This window comes from Fusarium falciforme, chromosome 7 (assembly GCF_026873545.1).
Source record: "Fusarium falciforme chromosome 7, complete sequence".
Classification (NCBI taxonomy): Eukaryota; Fungi; Ascomycota; class Sordariomycetes; order Hypocreales; family Nectriaceae; genus Fusarium; species Fusarium falciforme.
This window is the reverse complement of record NC_070550.1, coordinates 3,021,719-3,043,540: the sequence shown is the minus strand read 5'-3', so window position 1 is coordinate 3,043,540 and position 21,822 is coordinate 3,021,719. Positions and strand designations below refer to the sequence as shown.

The following is a 21,822-nucleotide window of genomic DNA, read 5'->3' as shown; positions in this document are numbered from 1 at the left end:
CCAAGTCACCTCCATAGAACGACGATACCACCTCTTTCCTCTAGTCTTGCATTTTGGACATATGCCTCTTCTTTTGGGTAGATTCTCGTATGAGACGACGATGCTCATCTCAACCCGATGATTTGCTGAGATGATATCGCGAAAAGGTCTGGCACAAGGGCTGCTTGGGAGTATGTCTTTGTTGGTGTTGGTGTTTCTTAGAACATAAGACATGTCTTGTATAAACTTCCGGCCGGCGTGACCTTGATCAAAAACGCGGAGGAGCCATTGGTGCAAGTCCTGGGATCATATTAGAACGGCTCCCAGTGGATTTCCAGCAATTGATCACAACTCACCTCGAAGCTTGATATCTCGTAAAACAAAATCCTGTACGGCTTTCTACAGGCAGTTTCAAACATGAAGTGACCACCTAAATCAGGCTCCTGAGGAATAGAAGCTGAACCGGTCGAGCTTGCGTTGATGCGAACAAAGATTTGGTCCGTGGACCTGAAATGTCAAGCTGGAGCTTAGCGTCGTTCATTCTCCCAGGTCTTGACGATAAAAGCTATGATGGCTGCAAGGCATTCCTTAAACTCACCTGAGTTCCCCCGTCGTCAGAACGCGCAGTCGCATGAAGTGTTCAAGGTGTTGTTTGAGATCACTCTGCAGTCCCTCGAGCTGCCTTGACCGGGCGGCCCATTTCACTTTGGCCATAGCAGTTGCGAGACGTGATCTCCAGTCGCGCTTTCTAGATTCGCCCAAGTGCGGTGAGAACTCTTCGATGCTGTGAAAGAAGTCGTGAAGGAGCTTCTGTGTGGCCAATAGCCTTCCCTGAATATACCAGTCGTCCTTTGCGTATTGCTCTAGCACCTTCGCCTCTGTAAAAAAGTCTTCGTAAGTTTGGACGAATTGCGCGAATCCCGCAACCGCGCCCTCCTTGAGCAATTGAATCAACATCCACAGCAACTGGAGGTACTTGGCAATTTCTAGAGGAGATGTGCCGACACCGAACATATTGAATGTGTGGAGAAAGAGTGCGGAAGTGTGCTTTATGGTACTCGAAACGGAATGAATTATAGCTCTTGGAAGGAAAGTCTTTTGTGTCCTCAGCTCCATAGGGCTTCTTAAAGCATATAATGAGCGGTGCAGAATATGCCTTTGGGGATAGGAAGGGAGGAGAGGGGTAGCCACGTCACTTGCATGTCAATTGTAATTTGATTTTACAAGGCAGACTAGGCTTTCCTGTGCAGGAGATCGTCTACGGACTAGTGGAGGGGGAAAATCGAGACTGATTCGGCTGTCCTCTCTTCTCTACCCTCCAATGGACACGTCACGAGGTGGCAGGGTGCTGCAGAGATCCTGCGGGTGAGACGGACACGCCATAGTTGGCAGTAAACGTGGACTATTTGAAAAAGTTGGATGGTATCGGTATCGCTGTATTCTCGTCGCTGTCTTCCACTCCTCCTCCATTGCATGTCTTCTCCTTCGCCAGGGACTTTGGGATTTTCGTGGTTCGATAGCAAACAGAACAGAGCTACACTGTGTGTTTTAGCGACAATTATTACACTTCCCTGTCGAGACGGAACTACGAGTGCATGGACTCACCACAGTCGGTTACCATCGTTTTGCCTACGGCCAACATCTCCATACAGCGGAATGAAGCGACAGGTCGGCGACGGCAACGGTGCTAGCAGCACCACTGAGCGCTTCCGTGGTCGGAGGCCAGAGTGCCCTTGTTGGCTGCTTAGGTTGGTGTTATCAGTGAAGCTTGAAGCAGTGGCTATGTCTGCAAAAGCCTCCAGGCTGAATCATGAGAGCGCGGGGCCGGGCAAGGTTGCAGTTGGACGCAGGTCACGCTTCCCTCCTTCTTGATGTCAACCTGGAAAACGCCGCCTATCATGTCAATAGCCACAGGTTTGCCTCCTGTGCGCCTCGGTTGCCTTATCACTAAAACCTGGCTCTGATTCGCCGAGGTCATGAGAGTGGCAGCAGAGGACAGGGAACGCTCTGCACAATGGAGTCCGACATCTTACATCGTAGTTAATTTGAATAGGTTAATCCTGGCAATCCACTACCAAGCCTCAGGTTACGCCAGGCGTGGAAAGAGACTGGTAAGTGTATGTCCAGGGAGAACGGTACCTCTCAGCCCAGGAGGGCCTTCTGGCTCAGTTATCCCGTCAATGGCCGGGCTTCAACTATAATAAAGAACGCATTATCTTCAACAATGCTAGACGCTCCTACGCCAAGTTAGTCATGATAGGAATCGGAGTTAGGTTTGTCATTGTCAAGTCATTCGCCTTCATCTACAATCATAGCTAGCTCTCATCGGAACTATGAGGCCTCAGAATGGTGGGTACGATCTCTTTTTCGAAAAGGCACAGACTGGGAAGACCATCAGCAATGATCTTAAGCTCAATGAATTGACCATCAGGGCCGAGCAGTTTCAATTTCAGTTGACTGACGTAGCAAATACGCTTACGAGGCGTGGGGGCATTATAAAAGCTCCAACAAGCACGGAACAAAAATCTACAATGTAATTACGAGGGAAAAGGGTGTCGACAACAAGAAAGTAACAGAGGTAGAGGTGCAGCAAGCAAATAAGTTAGCGTTACAAGCAACGATCAACAGCCTCGTTTGCGAACTAGCAAATATCGTCACACCTATGCACAGGCGTCAAAGCGTCATCTTATCACTCTATTATATCTTCCGACATGATCTGCAAAGTTTAAAGTTTAAAATAGTGAGATAAGACTCCGTCTTGACGTTATCGGAGCAGTCTACCGACTCGGGAAGGCTGTTTCGGCACCCTTGTCGCAACTCCATCCGGAATACGACTGAACCCCCTTGTAAACTGGCGACATAGAGCTTTTGGCAGGCATATTTCAACACCTTCCTGCTTTGGATACGATGGGTAGGCTACTTGGATAGGCTTCTTGGCGTAGTGACTATTTATTGACCGCATGCCCGCCCATTATGGGTGTTCATCACACTCGCCTAAACTCTTGAAGAATGGCTCGTCTTGCATCTCTGGCCCTCATCTTTCAAGCCATCGGGCTGGCTGTTGCCCTACCCGCTTCTCAAGGATCCACTACCCCGGCTGCCGAACAATGGATCGTGGCACTGAAACCCGAGGTGTCCTCCGACTCCGACTTGAAGCTTCATGCTCGGTGGGTCTCGGAGCTACACGCCAAGAACGTGCAGAAGCGCGATGATGCTCCGGCTGGACTTGAAAAGACTTTCCAATTTCCTGGTTTCTTGGCGTATGTCGGGTCTTTTGACGAGGACACGCTGGATGCTATTAAGCATAACCCCAATGTGAGTGGCCTCTCGGAGGTGGAACTTTTGACAGAGGAATACTAAGTATGGTATATAGGTTACCGCTGTTGAGAGGAACCCAGAGGTCTTCTTGGCCTCTCCAGTCACGCAGGAGAACCCTCCCTGGGGTCTGTCTGCCATCTCTCACGCCAACCCCCCCTCTTCCTCCTCCAACTACAGATACGACTCCAGTGCCGGTGCCGGAACATTTTCCTACGTTCTGGACTCCGGACTTCTGGCCAGTCATAGGGAGTTTGAGGGAAGAGCTGCCCTTGCTTACGATGCGACAAACGGAGCGGCGACTGACCACGGTCATGGTACTCACGTCGCGGGCATTGTTGGTGGAGTTACCTACGGAGTCGCGAAGAAGACTTCTATCATTGGTGTCCAAGTTACTGGCACCTCTTCTGGCTCTGGTGCATGGATCTTGGACGGTCTAGACTGGACCGTTCGCGACGTCATTTCCAAGAACCGCGTCGGCAAGGCTGTCATCAACATGTCTCTTCTCACTGCTAGCTCGACTGTCGTCAACAATGCCGTCCAGGCAGCCATCAATAATGGCATCCCAGTCGTCGCGGCCGCAGGCAACTCCAATATTGACTCAGCTGACTGGTCCCCTGCCAACCTTCCCGCCGCCATCACGGTTGCCGCAAGCAACAATAACTATCAGCGATGGAGGAACTCCAACTGGGGCTCTGTAGTTGACCTCTTTGCCCCCGGAGAGAGTGTCACCTCTGCTTGGTACACATCATCTACATCAACTTATACCACTTCTGGTACGTCCCAGGCGGCACCGCATGTTGCTGGAGTGGTGGCGTATCTTCTGGCACTGGAGGGTCCACGAACCCCTGCACAGATCAAGGCGAGGATTTTGGCACTAGCGACTAAAAACCTTATCTCGGATCGACGGGAGGTCCCGAATCTGCTGCTGTATAACGGCAATGGCGCCTAACTTGGAAGGGCTGCACCAGGCTACAAGGTGGAACCAAGAATGGGGAAGCTATGGGTTTGGTCGACGGCATGTTGAGTAGAATTAGAGTGACAGGAATGATAACGGATTCAATCTGAATCAAAATATTGTTCATTTCGCATTAAAGCTTAGCACTACGCAGCATCGAACGTTCTGGTGTAGGCAACATTATAGATTGCTATATAGAGTTCCAAGGTCGAGACACTATCGCCACTGCCCAATGGCCATGGTGACAGAACTCAGACCATAAGAAAGTAGATTATCAAGTATTCATGTCCAAATCCATCGTTTACTTTGCCTCCTTGTCAATAGTCACAGTCTTGGTAGTCAAGTCGACCTTGGCCTTTCGGAAGTCCCTAGCCGAGACCTTCTGCTCAAACAGAATGTCAATCTCAGCAAAAGTGCGGTCCTTAGTCTCGGGAAGACGGAAGAAGACCCAGGTGAGACCAATGCACATGATTCCACCGTAGAAGAAACCAGACTTGGCTCCCCAGTTCCAGGTGGCACGTTGGACCATGCGGGGAACGAGCTGGCCGTAGATGAGCACGTTAACGTTGTAGGCCGCTCGGGCGATGGCGACACTCTTGATTCGGAGGTAGCTCGAGGGGATCTCGGTGACGACGGTGTAGATGACAGGACCGCAAGTGATGAAGAAGACAAAGTACTCGATCAGGAGGATACTGCCGATAGCGTAGGCAAACTTGGTCTGCTTAAGCGTGTCTGGGATACCCAAGAAACCGATGAGGATGGACGTAGAGGCCATGAAGGATGTACCGCACAGAATCAGGGTTCTTCGGCCAACTTTGGGAATAACGAGAAAGGCGATGAAGACACCGACGATGGCCATGGCGTACTGTCCAATGCCGAAATTGAACGAGGCAGAGGTGGGAACACCAGCTTGCTGTAGGAAGTAGACGACGTATGAGACAAGCGGGACGCAGAGTTCCTGGACGACATATGTGAGAACGGTGATCTCTGTGCGTCGGAGGTTCTTCTTGCGGAAGAGATCCTTGTATGTGCTGGAGGATCGGTGCTCGTTCTCGATCTGGATGGTGTACTTGATCAGGGACATGGAGTTGGCAATCTCCTCCTCGGTACCGCCCCGGGATTGAAGCCTTCGCAGGGACTTCTCGGCATCCTCGTGTCGGCCCTTTCGAACGAGCCACCATGGGGATTCGGGCGCAAAGTAGATACCGATCGCCAGAGGGATGGGGAGGATCCACTGCATGGCAAAGGGAATTCTGTAAGCCCACTGACCCTCCATGGAGAGGAAGCCTCGGAGAGTTCCAGTGCCGATGAGGTAGCCGATACTCCAGCACATGGACACCAACATGGTGAGGTAAGGTCGCAGGACGTTGGGGGTGACCTCGGCGGCATATGTCGTGGTGATGGTCTGGAAGACACCCCATGGGACACCGAGGAGGAGACCAGCGCCGAGGTACATGTAGATGCTGGTGGCAAAGAACTGAAGGAAGATGAAGCACATCATCAAGAAGAGACAGCCAAACATGACGACTCGGTAACCGAACCAATCAGCCAGAAGACCGTTGAGCAAAAGACCAATGATCTGACCGACGCTGACACAGTTTCCGACGGCGGCCTGGAGGCTGGCAGGCACCTGGTAATCGCCCGTGGGTTGAAGCTCGCCATAGCGCTTCTGGAAGGCGGGGAAGGCGAAGAAGGCGGTGATGAAGGCCTTGTCGAAACCCTCCATGATCAGGGCAGATGAGAAGAGGAAGGAGAAGGCGCAGGCCTTGGGGTATTTCTTGAGACCCTGAAGGAGACTCAGCTTGTGCTCAGCCTCGTTGGCCTGCTCGGCACCCTTGAGGAGGTCATCGCCGCTGAGGTTCTTTTCCTCGTCCCTGTCGGGGAGGACGTCGACGGTGCCGGGGTCCTTGCGGTCTTCCTGGTGTTCAACCATGTTGGCGAGGTTGTCTGTGGTGTCTTGAAGAAGTGTGTGATCTCGAGATGAAAGTTCACCGAGTCTGACCTTGTTTACTCCGCACGGAGAAGAGGGGGGTATATATGGCCCTCGAGTCAGTGACTACTGCGCCGTAATCCAGGCTCGGTCATGTCGGTCGAATGGATACCGTCTCATGCTGGCACTTAACCCGCGTCTCGGGGCAAGATCCGCCGGGGTGTTAGCCTGGATTGGTGGAATTACCCAATACCAAGACTCGAAGGGGATGATTTTATCCACGTCTTCCCCGCCCTTTTCCCCGCGTTTACCCCAGGAAAGGTTAAACTTGATTTCCTGCCCAACCCCCGAGGTTATTGTCAAGCTTGGCTTTATTACGGCCAGTCAGTTAATTACGAGGGGCCTGTTCCCATCACACGGCTTGTCAAGCCTACAATTAGCGGCAACACCCCCAACCCCATTGTGTTCTCTTTCCCCCAAACCTGACCCCTTCTCCGACCCTTGTCACCCCTTTGACTCTTTCTGTTGGTCACGTTCTGTACTCGCCACTCGGGACAATGTCGACCGCCAGTGTGCGTTGGCTGGTGGCCGACAGGAGCTCGGCTAGCGGTGTCTCGTTCGGCATGCCCTGGCCCAAGGGGTATCTTCGCCCGGGCCAAGCCTTTACCATTGGGGGAGATGATCAGACGTACCCGCTCGACTGTCGCGAGATTGCCTACTGGCCCGATGGTTCGCTCAAGTGGACGGCTCACTCTGTTAGTGGTAACCTCGGTCATCACGAGGTCTATCGAGTCAAGCCTGTCGATACGAGCGCTGAGCAGACCGGTGGCATTTCCATCAAGGATGAGTCTGGAATTATCTCGGTGTCTACCCGAGCTGGACTGAGGATTGAGTTTTCGCTCTCAACTGGGTCTTCTTTGTTCAATAGCCTCACGCTGAGCGGTCGCTCTCTTTGCTCGGGCGCAACCCTTGTCGCGTCTATCAACAAAAAAGAATACGCGACATCTGTCAAGAACATCGTCATCGAAAACGCGACCGACAATCGTGTTGTTGTCAAAGTTTCCGGAAATGTCGTCGCCGACAGTCAAGAACATCTCCCCTTCGATGTTAGAGTCTATGTCTACTCGCACACGCCCACAATTCGAATCGTCCATTCCTTCATTCACGATCTCAATGGCGACGAACCTTTGACCTCTTTGGGTGTCCAGTTTAAGGTCCCTCTCCGAGATACCGAGTTCTACAATAGACACGTTCGTCTTGGTGGTGCAGCCGGAGGTGTCTTGAAGGAGGAAGTTCAAGGCCTCTCGGGCTTGAGATTCGGGCCCACCATTCAGAACAGGATTGACCAGACATCTGGAAAACCTGTCACGCTTCGAGAGGATGGGTGGGAGAAGACCAAGCTCCCTGCCGGTCTGGCCTCGGTCCCGACCTGGGATGCATACTCCCTCTCCCAGCTATCATCGGATGGCTTCACCGTGAAGAAACGAACGAAACCAGGCTTCTCCTGGGTCAGGTCGACCGGCGGTGGGAGATCCGATGGAACTGTATATGTCGGGTCTGCCAACCATGGTGGAATTGCTGTTGGCATGAACGAGTTCTGGGAACGGCACCCTACGCAGATCGACCTGTCGAACCTTACAAAGGATGAAGGAACAATTACCATGTGGCTGTACTCCCCATTGGCTGAGCCTCTCGAGACGATGCCTTACCACGACGGCCTTGGACTAGACACGTACCCCAAGCAGTTGGATGCACTTAATGTCACATACGAGGATTACGAGCCAGGCTTTGCTACTGCAAATGGCATCGCACGATCCAACCAAATCTTTCTCAGACCCTTCTTGGCCACGCCATCCAACGAAGACTTCAGTCTCTTTTCATCTCTTGTTCGCGATCCCCCTTGCCTGGCCCCGACACCAGAGTATATGCACTCGACACGAGTCTTTCATGGATGCTGGTCTCCCGATGCTCGAATTCTGGGTGACACCCCATCTGAGAAAGAGTCCAACATCGAGAAGAACCTCGACCTGCTGTTCAAGTACTACCAAGGACAGGTTGAACAACATCGTTGGTACGGCTTCCTCGACTATGGCGACGTCCAACATACATACGATCCATACCGCCATGCATGGAGATACGATGTCGGCGGCTATGCTTGGGACAACTCGGAGCTGTCGACAGACTTGTGGCTCTGGTTGTACTTCCTCCACACAGGTCGTGCCGACGTGTTCAAGATGGCTCGCGCCATGACTGCACACACCGCCGAGGTCGACGTTTATCACTCGGGCAAGTTCAAGGGCTTTGGAACTCGTCACGGCGTGCAGCATTTTAGCGACAGCTCAAAGCAGCTTCGCATATCCAATGTGCTGTACAGGCGCATCTACTACTACTTGACGGGCGACGAGCGCATGGGAGATTTAATCTCAGAGCTTGGCCAATGCCAGAATGCTCTTCTTGGCCTTGACTCGCACCGCAAGGTTCAAGAGCATGCAGGCATTCCTGATGATTTCGCGATGGCAAACATTGGACTTGACTGTGGTCCTCTTGCTGCTTCGTGGTTGACTACCTGGGAGAGACGAACAGAGGGTTGGGAACAGTCCAGAGATCTCCTGTTGAAGATGCTCGAGGGTCTTTCCAAGCTTTCGCATGGTATTGGGAACAATGCAATCCTCCTGAATCCCACGACTGGCGATATCCTGGAATGCCCTCCTCCTACTCCTGCATGGGCGATTTCGCATTTGTCCATGCTGTTTGGCTTCCCCGAGATCTTCACTGAGCTGTTGGACTACGCCAAGGACGAATACCCTACGACAGTTGAAGCTTTCACAGAAGTCTGGCTTCGCTACTGCAGAGCCTACAATGGAACCCGCGAGGTTCAGCTTAAAGAGTTTGGCTTCGAGTTCCCAGAACCCACAGTCATGTGGCGTCAAAGTCATTCCACATTGACAGCGATAGCATCGGTTGAGCAAAATAGTGAAGAGCTGGGAAGAGCCGCTTGGAATCAGTTCTTCAACATCGATGGATACCTAGAAAATCAGGATTGGCAGGTCAATAAGGCGTCCCCACCTGAGTTCTTCAATGAAGGAGAGGAGGCACCTTGGGTTTTTACCAACGAGACTGCGCGGTATGGTGTCAGTGCCATCTTCAACTTGGCAAACATTCGACAGTATCTCTGATCTGTCTATATAGAGAATGAAGGCGATAGGGTACGGGCATAGACGTGATGGTTATAGATAGAATGAAATAGACGCGTGTTATTTAACGCTTGTATCACCCCCAACCGATCGACTAACAACCAGAATTATGACAAAGCTCTACCAATTCCTATCCCGGCACTTATTTCTCAGTAATAATGTCTTCTATCAGTCCCCATCCTTCATCTTTCTCTCCGACCTCTGTAAGGTCCCGTTGTTGGCTCGCGTTTCTACACAGAGGAGCGTCGCGATCTGACCCACCCTAGAGTCGCAACCTCACATGCCGCCGCTCATAACTCTCTCACGACAGTCGCTTATTTAGTGATGATAGGCAGCTCGGTGATGTCGGTCCATGTTCCTGACAAGTCCTCTGAGATCCATTAGCCTGTAATATTGGTACGGTCAGGCTTTCGTACTCGACTTCATTTGCGGACCAAGCATTGCCGGAAAGAGAAGGCCAGGATGCAAGACGGTCTGAGCCAATGTCGCAATGAGCATCATACTATGCCATCTAGTTAGAAAGACATCAAATGCTGTCAATGTTGTGTCAAGCTGGACTTACAATCCTTCCAGAATGATAAAGGCAATCTCATCCTTCATGAGGTCGTTACCCCAGCCCCCTCTCATTTCGGCAATTCGGTAGATACAACGGATATAAATAGCAGTGAATGCGGTGATAAGACCGAACAAGAAGAGTCGAAAACGCATGCTGCGCCATGCCTCCAATGCGGTGCCGGAGAGAGGATCTACAGGACGTGCCGCGATTCGCCTGGCGAGGAACAAGACCGACAAGATGGCGAATATGGATAGGGTAACGACCTGGAACGCAATTCCTGCCATCATGATATTATTTCCTAACTCAAGCATATCCTTGTCGGAGCCGGCAGTTGCTGCGATGCCACCGCCAGTTGCCTGTAAAACCAGGGAAATGATGTCGGCGGTAACGAACACGATGGTGTACTGCTTCGGTTTGAGAATAGAGCACTCGGGACCAAACAGTTCGACAAGGTATTTGAGCATGAGATAAACAGCCGCGCTGTTGAAAGCCGGGGCAATGATGAGGCAGCAGACCTGAGCCTGGAAGGGGATCGCGTCAAAGGGTCGGAAGTATAGGCCGAGACGACCGAGATACCCTAAGACCATGGCCAAGCAGCCAAGAGCTAGTGCAATGGCATAGCCTTTGATGCGGCAGCGAATGCCCAGCCAAATGTTTGCACCGAAGCAAACGGCGAAGAAGGCGACAAAGAAGGCGTTGACACCCAGGTTGGGCCGGTATCCGTAGATGGTGTATTTCAGGCACTCAGTGGTGATGTCTGTGCAGAACTGTGGTTCTGGCGCCATTTTGAGATCGAGATTTGGGTGTTTTAGCGCAAGGTGTTAGAAGGCCGCCGATGGTGGGTGTAACGAAGAAAGGACTGAGTAGAAGGGAAATGAGGGAGACAAGACGAGCGGCTGGAAGGCAGTTGAAGAATCAGGTCGACCAGCAGAACAGCTAGAGGCATGGCGAATAAATAACTGAATATCTGCAAGTCTCCTTCAACGTGTTGACTCAAATTGTCTTCTTATTGCAATTGTTCCCTCCCCAAAAATAGTTGCATCAAAGACCGAGCTGCCTGTGGAGGAGCGGTTCCCCTGCATGAAACCACGAAATCCTCAGATCTCCAGGGATCCTCGGTCTTTGACAGAGCTTGCCTATTGGCCACTTTCCGCCAGGCTCCAGTATTTTCTCGGTCTTTGAGTTTACGCTAGGATTCTTTTGGCATGGACGCGATTAATGATTGGAACCGAGATCCACCAGGTTGATGATGAACTCATTCTTTTAAATACTCTTGATGGAGCACTCCCTTTAAATGCTCGGTCTTTCCCTCCTGCATTTCCTCCCTCGGTCTTTAGATGTCGTCGTCAGCCTTATCAGGCTCACTGACCAGTGCGGAGCATGCTTACACCTGTAGCCAATAAGGCCAAGCCCAAGCGAACCAGGACCAACGTCAAGCAATCAAAATTCGGGTGTTTCACTTGCAAGTGAGTCTCTTGCGGGAATCTGGGCGCCACAACGACGCTGACGACTTCTTTGAAGATCCCGGCGAATCAAATGCGACGAGTCAAAGCCAATCTGCCGGCGGTGCTTGACATCCAAGCGACCATGTGCCTATCCACATGGGGCACTTCCTGCACCAACAACGATATCCCTTCCGCCCAACCCAACCCTCCTGCAGAATCGCTTCGTCAATCTCATATGCAGAGTCTTGGTGCAAGGACCCCGAAGGTCAAAGAACGACCTTGAAGTAGCATTCTGGTCTCACACTATTCCCCAGCTGACGCAATCCATCCCCTCTGTGCAGGCTGCAGCCGCAGCCTTTGGCGCGTCATATGATGCACACGTACTCAGAGGCAACCAGTCATCTGAGGCTATAGAGCACTACACTAGAGCATTGCGCCTTGTGCAAGTTGATCTCTCTTCCCTCCAGTATGGGATAGTTCCCTGCATTGTGGCGTGTCTCTTTCTTTCATGTGCTGAGGCTTTGCAACAACGGCTCGATAAGGGTCTCTTACATCTTCAAGGAGCCTTTGCATTGCTGAGATCTAACCCAAAACTGACAGAGAAGGCCATTATGAATATGAAGCAAGTATCGTTGCTATTGCGGAAACTGGATCTCCATTCTTCAACGTTTGCAGTTGGCCGCGCACCGGATCTGCCCCCATTGCCCATTCCGACGCCAAAGGCTCTGCTTGCATGCACGCCTGACCAAGCGCTCTTTCCCATCTTACACCTGTGTTATCACTTCATCGCCACCGCATCGAAATACAGATACGTCAGCCGTCGAATACTACCACCTGGGCTTCTCATCGAACAAGGTCGCCATCTTGCTGATCTGAAGCAATGGCTTTCACGTCACAATGTTACAGAGACTACCCTGGGCAATGAGCAATTGCTCGTTCTCCGGACACAATGTCTCGCCGCTTTCGTCCATGCCGCCAACGCCCTTGAGCCCCATGAATCGGCATTCGATGACTATGCCCCCGAATTCCAAGAAATTGTGACTTCTGTTGAGACACTTTTGCATCACGCCGACGATTCAAATGGCAACAATAGCCTGCCGTTCTTTGCTCCAGAGATGGGAATTATTCACCCGCTTTATTTTACGGCGCTCAAATACCGACATCCTACCTGGCGACGCAGAGCCATCACTTTGTTGCGGAAAAGTGGGAGGGAGGGTCCCTGGGTTGGTGAAATTGAGGCTGCCGTGGCCTCAACTGTTGTCGAGAGGGAAGAACAGTTGACAAAGCCAAGTGAAATAGTCTTAGAAAAACCGAGAGAAGTTTCGGAGTCCTCGAGAATCAACGCTTGTTGGGTTGTCGAGTATATGAGAGATGAAGGGGATAACAGCAGCGGCGCTAGGACAAGGACATGGAAAGTCAGGGCAATACTGATCAGATGCTACGATATCAAGGAGATGCTACGGGGTTCAGCAGAGGGCCCTAACGAGTATCCGTGGCGGGACCGGACACACTGGGCTGGGTGGGAGGAAACGATATCAGTTTTCCATAGCTCAGAACTGGGCTCCTGTTTTTCACTATAGGGCCAAGAAGCCATTTTTTGTTGACCAGTGGACAGATAGCACAGCCCGCTCTCTAAATACTCGTCTGCAGGCTTTTATTGCCAATCACGTTTGGGAACGTGTCTCTCCCACTCATCTAAGCCCCCCGAACAGGACTAACTTGTGGTTGCAGACCTTGGCGAGAGGCTGCAGGTTAACCAATCACAATTATTAATGCATGCTATTCTCGGGGCATTTGTAGGTCCAGGCCCCACAACTCCAAGCCGTGTAACGCTCAGCCATGTTTCGTACTTCAGCCGTGGCTTGCCAATTTGCAAATCAAACAAATGCCAGGCCGGGAACAAGACAATTATTTCTCACATAAGAAACGCCTTTACCCCGCATGGCAGAGCCTTTTGGGTCTGCCTTTCTCACATCCTTTCCGCACTTCTCATCATTTCTGTTCATTACGGAGTCAAGCACGAAATGGAGAGCCCCCAAGCACACTCACATCCCGACCAGATGAATACCCACAACCAACAGGATGAGTCGATCCTGGCTGGAAATGACACACGGTCTGTGTCTCCATTAGAAAGTGACACGAACTTGCCCATTTTAGGTGCTGTGTCGCCGGAAACCACACCTGACCCAGACAATCCGCGCCCCGAGAGTGCCAACGAGAGGACATGCACCCGATTCTACAACTCCTGGGAAGCCTTCTTACTTAGGCCCTGGAAAATGTTTTTACTCCTTCTCATCGGCACCATCTTTTCCATTGGCCACCATTTATTCTACCTTCATCTCGACGGCAAGGAAGGCGATGCGCAATCTCTTATGTTCCGGTACGGCACCATCATCGCCTTCTGCGCTAAAGCCAGCTTCGGAACTGCTGTGACCATGGCATTTCAGCAACGAGCTTGGCTCGTCGTGCGACGGAGGACGGCTCGGCTTCACACAGTCGATTCCATCTTTACCGCCAACACCGAGTTCACGTCCCTGGCTGACTGGAGGGCGATAAAAAGGGCCAAGATATCGACTTGCCTCGCTCTTTATTGTTGGCTTACGCCCCTGGTTGTGGTATTGACTTCAGAAACTCTCTCTACCGTCGCGACAGAGTGGTCAGAGCTCGCGTCCTGTCCATCCGTACGCACTCTCAACTTCACCAACGAAGCAATCACCGATTGGCGTGATCCTATTAAAATCAACAACCGCCTAGAGCTATCAGTATCACTATGGAACACCACGATGCCAGAGAATGGAAGCCCGGATATCACAAAGGGCGAGTTTGATTACTGGGCCCGACCCTCCATGCAGTACTCGAGACAGCTTCTTCCTCCGGTTATATCCCAAGGCCAACCCACAACCCGAAGGAGGGCGGGTGTGGAGATATGTTCCGATAGCTGGGACTGCTCTTATGTCATCGATTTTATCGGCCCAGGCTATAAATGCCAGGAGCTCGCGTCTGGAGTGGGCTCCAAGGTGAAGAAACTTGGAGACTCTGAAGCACCGTTCGACACCAGCGCGATTGCGCCAGAGGGCGACTTTACCTACCTCGCTAATACTGAGAGGGGTCAGTACGGTGTGGAGCAAATAACTAATTCCAGTCTCGGCGGGATGCCTCGTTTCGACCCGCCATATCCGAAGAATATGGGGGCTTTTCGAACCGAACCCATCATCTGGATTGGATATGCTACCGTCAATGATACATCGGTCCCGCAGCCGTTGTCGAGAGAATCCCCAGGCTGGTATGATGCTTACACCCCGGTCATTTTTGGCTGTGAACATTACGAGATCAACTACACCGTCAAGTTTGAGTACATTCGAGGGGAACAATCTCACGAAATCATCAGTCGCAACTACCTGAGGAAGGTGGTCGACACCACGTATCTCCCCGACGAAAAAGACCCGGACAAAAGGCTCAGAGATCGCACTGTAGCTACGCCAGAGGAGAATTACGTGTTTCCACATGATGTGTGGAACTACCAACGAACAGCGGCATTCCATTCACTCGGCTATGGTTTGAGGACCTATCTGAATGGAACAATGAAGATGCCATATTTTATTGCAGAAACAGAAATGATGCTGACATCTCTTATGACCTTCATAAACTACCTTCCCGTCGATAATCTTCCACAAGCCATAGAGAAGCTGTACGAGGACATCATAGTGTCACTATTGTCCGAACCGTCCTTCCTTGCTGTCTCCTGGGCATCCAATGGGAAACCCTCAGGAAACGCTCGCGGCGGCCCCGAGACATCCTATCCGTGTGTTCGTACACGGCCGAGTACTGTTTTTCGTTATGATATGCTCCAGCTTTTAGCGGTGTATCTGGCCAGCTTTGTTTTGGCTTTGGTCGGGGTGCTCCTGGGCTTTCAAGCGGCTCGTGAAGAAGGGTTGATGCGCGATATGAAGCCATCCTCTATCATGGAAGCCACTAGAGCGCCGAGTCTCAACGGGCTGGGACCTGGAGGCGAGCTGGACAAGAACAAGGTGAAGGTCGGGTACGGATTGGTACAGCAGCATGCTGGTGAAAGTGTGAGGAGCTTCGGGTTGGAGGGCGGTGTGATACAGCAGCCTGGACGATCTTGACGAGTTTTGGCTTAAGATAGACATCTACTCTGGAATCGGGACATGGAACCAGGAGACGCTTGATGGAAAGTGGTCTATGGTTTATGATGTGTGTGCAAGATGAAGGATTTGCCTATGTTGAGTGAAATTTAATAGACTGTTAAAATGCGATGCTTTATAGTATTCGCTGACAATGGCTCCAAGTGTTGGAATTGTCTTTGTGAACGCAAGGTGATTCAGAGTTAACAATAACCCCTAATCTATCTTATTAACTTTCTCCGAACTGCACGAATGGAATCATCGCCTTAGCAGCTTTAGAAGCCATCTCCCGAGCTTCTACAGGCAAGCTCTCATTGTGCCATTCTGCCTCGAACCGCCTTCGCACAAACTCCCTCCGAGCTGTTTCCCAACGGGCTCGGCCCTTGTACTTCTTTCTTGATCGGGTCCAAGGTAGTTTATCATCTCTCAAGTCCAGAATTCTATCAACAACTTCTATATCCCTCTTGTCGCGGATCTTGGGGTAGTACTCGGCGAAAACCTGTTCGCCAGCGATCGTCACCCACAATGATGCCAGTATCATTCTGTGGGAGAGAATTTCGTTGTCCGATGGCGGACAAGTTCGCCTGTACCCTGCGCTGAGAGATCTCTCTGTGGCATCGGTTAGAGCCCAAAGGCCGAGACTTTGGAAGGTCATGAGATGCCTCGCTGTCAGTCTCGCCAGGAAAGCATTGACATTCTCCCATGCTCGAAGCTCTGGCCACAACCAACCGGCTCCGCAGCCAGGGGAATCGTTCGATACTTCGGCCACTGATATGCCCAAGACGGTCAGGTCTGTCCAGAGCTTTCCGGATTCCCAGATCCATTCCCTTTTGAGGGGAATCGTCATTGGAACAGGTGGAGGCGGATCAGGCCGGGCCTTGAAAGCCCTTACCAACTCAACGAGCTTGTCATGTCGGGAATCGTCGGTGTATGGGATGCGTTTCGCGGCGTGTAGGATGGAGTACCAAAGGTCCCACAAGAGCATCTCAGTGCTCTGTGAAGCGTCCCATTCCACCTCAGGCTCTGGCCAGTCCTCCTCTGGCCCCCACATCTCCAATGCTTTCTCGGGGCTGTGATACTTGCGCTGGCCGCGAGCAATCATTTCCTGCCTATGCCATTGTCGGCCAAAGTCTGCCGACGAGTATGCCTCATCAACTGGCTTAGCCAGCATCTCAACGGTCTCAGCAGTTGACAACTCGCCTGACATGTATTTGTCGATCATTGTCGTGTCGGCGGTGAACCACCCTCGCACCTTGGCTAGGTGGTCGATTTTGGCCGGGAAATCGAGGCATTCGTCGTCGACCACTTGCTTTGCAGCTTCATATTCCCTCTTTTCCCTTTGCTGATGGAGCCTGCCATACTTTTTTGCATCTCGTTTGGCTTTGGATGGTCTGTTTTTAGGCATGATTGAGAGGTGATTGTATTTAGGAGCCAAGTGCCACTTTCACATAATTGCAACTTAGCAAGTTATTTTATACTGCTCGAAGCTGCTTATGCGCGTGCTGAGGGGCGCCGAAGAGTCACTCCCCGTTAACTGTGGCGCAGTCAAGCTCGCAACGTTCGCTGATTTGACAAGAGTTTACGAGCCACGCAATGACCTCATTTTGTCAGACCACAAGAAACACCAGCCATCGACTCAGCCACACAAGATGCTCGCGCATGGAAGAAGGCATGCATGTCTTTTTGTCGCGTATACCTGGGCGAAGTCGGACAATGAACGTATATTCAGTAGAAATAAAGATCAATTAACCTTATTACGTTCGAGAGGACACCGTCCAAGCTCCACATTGTGAGAAGACACCGCACGTCCAATAGGATGTTTTGTAAACATTGCGAAATTTACAACTTGACCCCCCTTGATCGCCTGGAAATGAAGGACTGCGGGTCTAGATAATCTCTTGAGCTATGCTTTTTGTCGTTCACATTGAGACGATGCTGACAAAACCCGTCTTTGCTCCTCGGGACTCGCTCCTCCACACCACAGGCCTCATCCACTACCAACCACACCGGCAAGGTCCGAACACTGTTCAAGCTTACACGCTCAATCTTGCAAGGGCCCAGGTCTCTGCCCAATAGGCATTAATCAATTACCAGTTACTACTCTTTGCACAATGATAGCAATTCCTTGATTTGGTCAAACAAAAGTTCCCAACTACCTATTTAGCGGGCGCCGGAACAAACGGCTGCAGGGGTTGACAACGTCCCCATGCACGTGGGAGAAACTCTTCACCAATCTTGGGTGATAGCGGATATTCGGCAACCAATTGTCCGTAGATCGAATCTAACAACACGGAAATACCAATATTGGGGATAGATCCGATGCATAAGAATCAGAGTCTCGGTGTTCGTCTTTGGTAAGTCGGAAATTGAGTTCTTTTAAAGATAGGTGCGTTAGTGCCGTTTATGAGTATATAATTGACGCTCCGAATTCTTGTCTTGGGCTTGTGCATGTCTGCAAGCCTCTGATCAAGCATCGCCATTCGTTGTCACCATGAACCGTCTCGCTATTGCGGCCATCCTCTCATGCGGCGCCATTGCAGCACCGTCCATCGAAGGCCGTGATGTGGATGAAACATATCCATACACGGGGCCTGAGGTGCCTGTTGGTGACTGGGTCGATCCCAGTGTAAACGGAAATGGCAAGGGTTTTCCGCGTCTCGTTGAACCGCCGGCAGTGAAGCCAAAGAGGGAGAATCCCACCAACAACGTCAATGTCATTTCTCTTTCGTACTGGCCCAAGGGCATCAACGTCCACTTCCAGACTCCCTTCGGTCTGGGAGAGTCTCCCTCTGTTCGTTGGGGCAAGTCTCCTGATAGTTTAACCAACACTGCCAATGGCTCTTCCAAGACGTAAGTCAAAACAGGCGAAACGACAAATACGCCAAAAGCTTACCTAATACAGATATGACCGGACGCCGCCTTGCTCCATGATCAAGGCAGTCACCCAGTGCAGCCAGTTTTTCCACAACGTCGAAATCAACGGCCTTGAGCCTGATACTACCTACTACTATCAGATTCCTGCAGCCAACGGCACCACTGAGTCTGATGTGCTCAGCTTCAAGACTGCTCGCCCAGCTGGAGACTCGAAGGGCTTCACTGCTCTGGTGATCAACGACATGGGTTACACCAACGCTCAAGGAACCCACAAGTACCTTGAGAAAGCCGTTGACGACGGTGCCTCTTTTGCTTGGCATGGTGGTGATATTTCCTATGCTGACGACTGGTACTCTGGCATTCTTCCCTGCACTGACGATTGGCCCCTCTGCTATAATGGCACCGATACCGAGCTTCCTGGAGGTGGTCCAATCCCCGAGGAGTACAAGACTTCTCTTCCCGAGGGCGAGATACCGAACCAGGGCAGCCCTCAGGGTGGAGACATGAACGTCATCTACGAATCCAACTGGGATCTCTGGCAGCAGTGGATGGGTGCTATTACTACCAAGATCCCATACATGGTCCTCCCCGGCAACCACGAGGCAACTTGCTCCGAGTTTGACGGCCCTAACAACGAATTGACTGCCTATCTCAACGAGGATAAGGCCAACGGCACCTCCAAGACTTCCAACCTTACCTACTACAGCTGCCCGCCGTCCCAGCGCAACTTTACCGCCTATCAATATCGTTTCCATATGCCGGGTGATGTTTCCGGCGGCGTCGGCAACTTTTGGTATTCCTTCGACTATGGCCTCGCCCACTTTGTCTCGCTCAACGGTGAGACGGATTACCCCAACAGCCCAGAGTCATCTTTTGCGCGTGACAAGGCCAAGAAGCACAACGACACTCTTGTTCCCGGAGACACCTATGTGACCGACTCTGGTCCGTTTGGAAAGGTTGACGGAGACATCAACGACAAGAAGGCTTATCAACAGTATCAATGGCTTCAGAAGGACCTTGCCAGCGTTGACCGATGCAAGACTCCCTGGGTCATCGTCATGTCTCACCGTCCACTTTACAGCTCCGAGGTCTCTACGTACCAGGTCAACATGCGTGCTGCTTGGGAAGAGTTGATGCTCAAGCATGGTGTGGATGTTTACATCGCCGGACACATCCACTGGTATGAGCGACTTCTGCCGATGGGTTTCAACGGAACCATCGACATAGGCTCCGTCATTGATAACAGCACCTACCGCATTAACAACGGCAAGTCAATTACCCATATCACCAACGGTGCTGCTGGAAATATCGAGAGTCACAGCTTCTTGGCTAAAGATGAGCCGATCAAGAACTTTACTCAGGTTCTTGACCAGACTCACTTTGGATTTGGAAAGATGTCGATTATTGATGAGAGCGAGCTGCGTTGGCAGTTTATTCGAGGCGACACTGGTGCTGTGGGTGATGAGCTGAAGCTACTCAAGCAGACAGCCACTTGTGGAGGGAATGGAACAAGATCTGGAGCTACCCCTGTGTCTTCCTCTGGGACTGTGGCTCACACTCCAGCTGTCGGTGGTGGTAGCAGAGTTGCTGCCTCTGTTGGGTTGATGGGCGTTGTGTTGATGGCTCTCTTTGCGATTTAGATGGCGCCTCCAAGCACTCCCAGGTTCTTTGGTGGCTCAAGTGTAAAGCTGGTGAAAGCTATGTTCATTGTTGATTCTCAGTATTGTTGTTCAACAAAGAGTACTCTAGCCATTTCATTAAGGAAGCCATTGTATGAATTTTGCTTCAGCAATCTGACGCCCATTCTATGCTCCTAAAGGGCCGACCAATTAAGAAAATCTTGAACAAAAACAGTCGTCGCCTTCAAGGTTTTCCCTGCGTTGTGGAAGCATCACGTGAACGTAGTGAAGCCTCAAAAAGAAGTCTTCAGCCAAGATAACAAAGAACACATTGTGCACGACCATGCACCATACCTTGACCATTCTTCATATAGAACAATCGTGAACACTGGGCTCATTAGTGGTAAGTTTTCAGCTTGGCTCAAAGACTGGACTTGCTGAGGGCAACATGAAAAATGATCTTCAATGGTATTCTTGTAACGCATTGGCTCAGCTTGAGGCAAGGCCCTTTGTTGAACAAGAGTGTTCGAGGGCTTGGTCGCGGCCATACCACAAGCTCATCCATCGGACAGGAAGCAGTATTGACATAAACGCCTTTCCGATGATCCATAAAAATACAGCGCCTCCCAACTTAAGCCAGACATTCCTCTCATCATCAACACTCACACACAACTGCAACAAGAACCAACAGTCAACTCTCAACAACACACTTTGCTATCCAGCAGCTTGTTTACCACAAACCACACAACACACTACACCACAATCACCATGTGCTCTCACGCTAACATCACTAAGACCGGCACCACTGCTAAGACTGCCATCACCGCGGCCCCCCTCGACATGGCTAACCCTGTCTGCACCTGCACCAAGTGCGAGTGCCGCAACATCGTCACCTTCCCCGGTGGCAACCTCTGCGAGTACTGCAATGAGCACCACAACCTGTAGATACGGGCCTCGCAGGCAAAGTGTAAGATAGAGAGTAGATTGATCGCAGAGGCGTTTTGCCCCTACTGCGCAACGTTGGGATAGAAAAAGTAACCGAATATACTCAGGTTCTGAAAAAACAACCAACAAGTTCCCATTCAAGTAAGCAAAGCTTAATTAGTAGGCTGCTTGGGACTGATCTTATGATAAGAGACCACCCCTACTATGATTTCCTTGATTACTCACACCAAGTTACAATAACGAGCTTTTCCAACCACTTTAGGTACGTAGGATGAAGCTTAGATGCAAGTATTGCACTATGAATGCCCCCCAAAAGCTAGGTCGGGGTCCGTCAGGCGAATGTACTTCCTTGGAGGTACTTCCTTGGAGGTTCTCTGCTTCCTCTAAATCGGACCAAATTAATGAATGTCACAGCTCCTACCCTTTCTCCACGAATTGAAAGTACGATGCATCCGCTCTTCTTGCCCGGGAGTAAACTCAGTTTGGCTAAGGTCTTGTCAGCCATAGATTCAAGAGAAGATGTAATATACAAATTGCGACATCGCACAAATCCTCACCGCCATGTCATTCAGTCAAATTTGACTAGCGGACTAGGATCTGCAAGCTTAAAAACGCTTTCTTCATGACGAGCACAAGGATGAAGCACTCTCTCACTGGTTACCTCGGTTGTGATCTTGTCCAGCCGGCGGCGGTGGAAAAGATGTGGAGTGCTGTGAGCCAGTCTCCTTCAAGCTGGCTGGTGAATCGCGGCCGCCAAATTGGCTTGGTTTTCCAAGACTGGCTAGCCATGCTGACGTGTAGTTAACGGACCCGTCCAGCTAAACTTCTAGGATCAATTGTGATCGACCATCAGCAAGGATGG

The 21,822-nt window shown here is 51.1% G+C and overlaps 7 protein-coding genes across 7 annotated transcripts; 4 read left to right on the top strand and 3 right to left on the bottom strand.

The window, feature by feature from the left end:
• Positions 1-2,988: 2,988 nt before the first annotated feature.
• Positions 2,989-4,246, top strand: NCS54_00958500 (Hypothetical protein; the record flags this gene model as incomplete). The annotated part of the gene is made up of 2 exons (XM_053154926.1): positions 2,989-3,294; positions 3,353-4,246. 2 exons carry the CDS (start codon positions 2,989-2,991, stop codon positions 4,244-4,246), a joined length of 1,200 nt encoding a protein of 399 aa, XP_053010901.1.
• A 307-nt stretch (positions 4,247-4,553) lies between these two features.
• On the bottom strand, positions 4,554-6,185 carry NCS54_00958400 (MFS domain-containing protein; the record flags this gene model as incomplete). Its single annotated transcript, XM_053154925.1, has 1 exon — positions 4,554-6,185. The coding sequence occupies one exon, from the start codon at positions 6,183-6,185 to the stop codon at positions 4,554-4,556; it is 1,632 nt and encodes a 543-aa protein (XP_053010900.1).
• Positions 6,186-6,739: 554 nt separating this feature from the next.
• NCS54_00958300 (Hypothetical protein) lies at positions 6,740-9,358 on the top strand (the record flags this gene model as incomplete). The annotated part of the gene is made up of 1 exon (XM_053154924.1): positions 6,740-9,358. One exon carries the CDS (start codon positions 6,740-6,742, stop codon positions 9,356-9,358), a length of 2,619 nt encoding a protein of 872 aa, XP_053010899.1.
• Positions 9,359-9,690: 332 nt separating this feature from the next.
• Positions 9,691-10,717, bottom strand: NCS54_00958200 (Hypothetical protein; the record flags this gene model as incomplete). The annotated part of the gene is made up of 3 exons (XM_053154923.1): positions 9,691-9,746; positions 9,793-9,878; positions 9,939-10,717. 3 exons carry the CDS (start codon positions 10,715-10,717, stop codon positions 9,691-9,693), a joined length of 921 nt encoding a protein of 306 aa, XP_053010898.1.
• A 2,684-nt stretch (positions 10,718-13,401) lies between these two features.
• NCS54_00958100 (Hypothetical protein) lies at positions 13,402-15,504 on the top strand (the record flags this gene model as incomplete). Its single annotated transcript, XM_053154922.1, has 1 exon — positions 13,402-15,504. The coding sequence occupies one exon, from the start codon at positions 13,402-13,404 to the stop codon at positions 15,502-15,504; it is 2,103 nt and encodes a 700-aa protein (XP_053010897.1).
• Positions 15,505-15,751: 247 nt separating this feature from the next.
• NCS54_00958000 (Hypothetical protein) lies at positions 15,752-16,942 on the bottom strand (the record flags this gene model as incomplete). The annotated part of the gene is made up of 1 exon (XM_053154921.1): positions 15,752-16,942. Exon 1 carries the CDS (start codon positions 16,925-16,927, stop codon positions 15,752-15,754), a length of 1,176 nt encoding a protein of 391 aa, XP_053010896.1. The 5' UTR covers positions 16,928-16,942.
• Positions 16,943-18,001: 1,059 nt separating this feature from the next.
• NCS54_00957900 (Purple acid phosphatase) lies at positions 18,002-20,036 on the top strand (the record flags this gene model as incomplete). Its single annotated transcript, XM_053154920.1, has 2 exons — positions 18,002-18,372; positions 18,425-20,036. Exons 1-2 carry the CDS (start codon positions 18,014-18,016, stop codon positions 20,034-20,036), a joined length of 1,971 nt encoding a protein of 656 aa, XP_053010895.1. The 5' UTR covers positions 18,002-18,013.
• Positions 20,037-21,822: the final 1,786 nt, after the last annotated feature.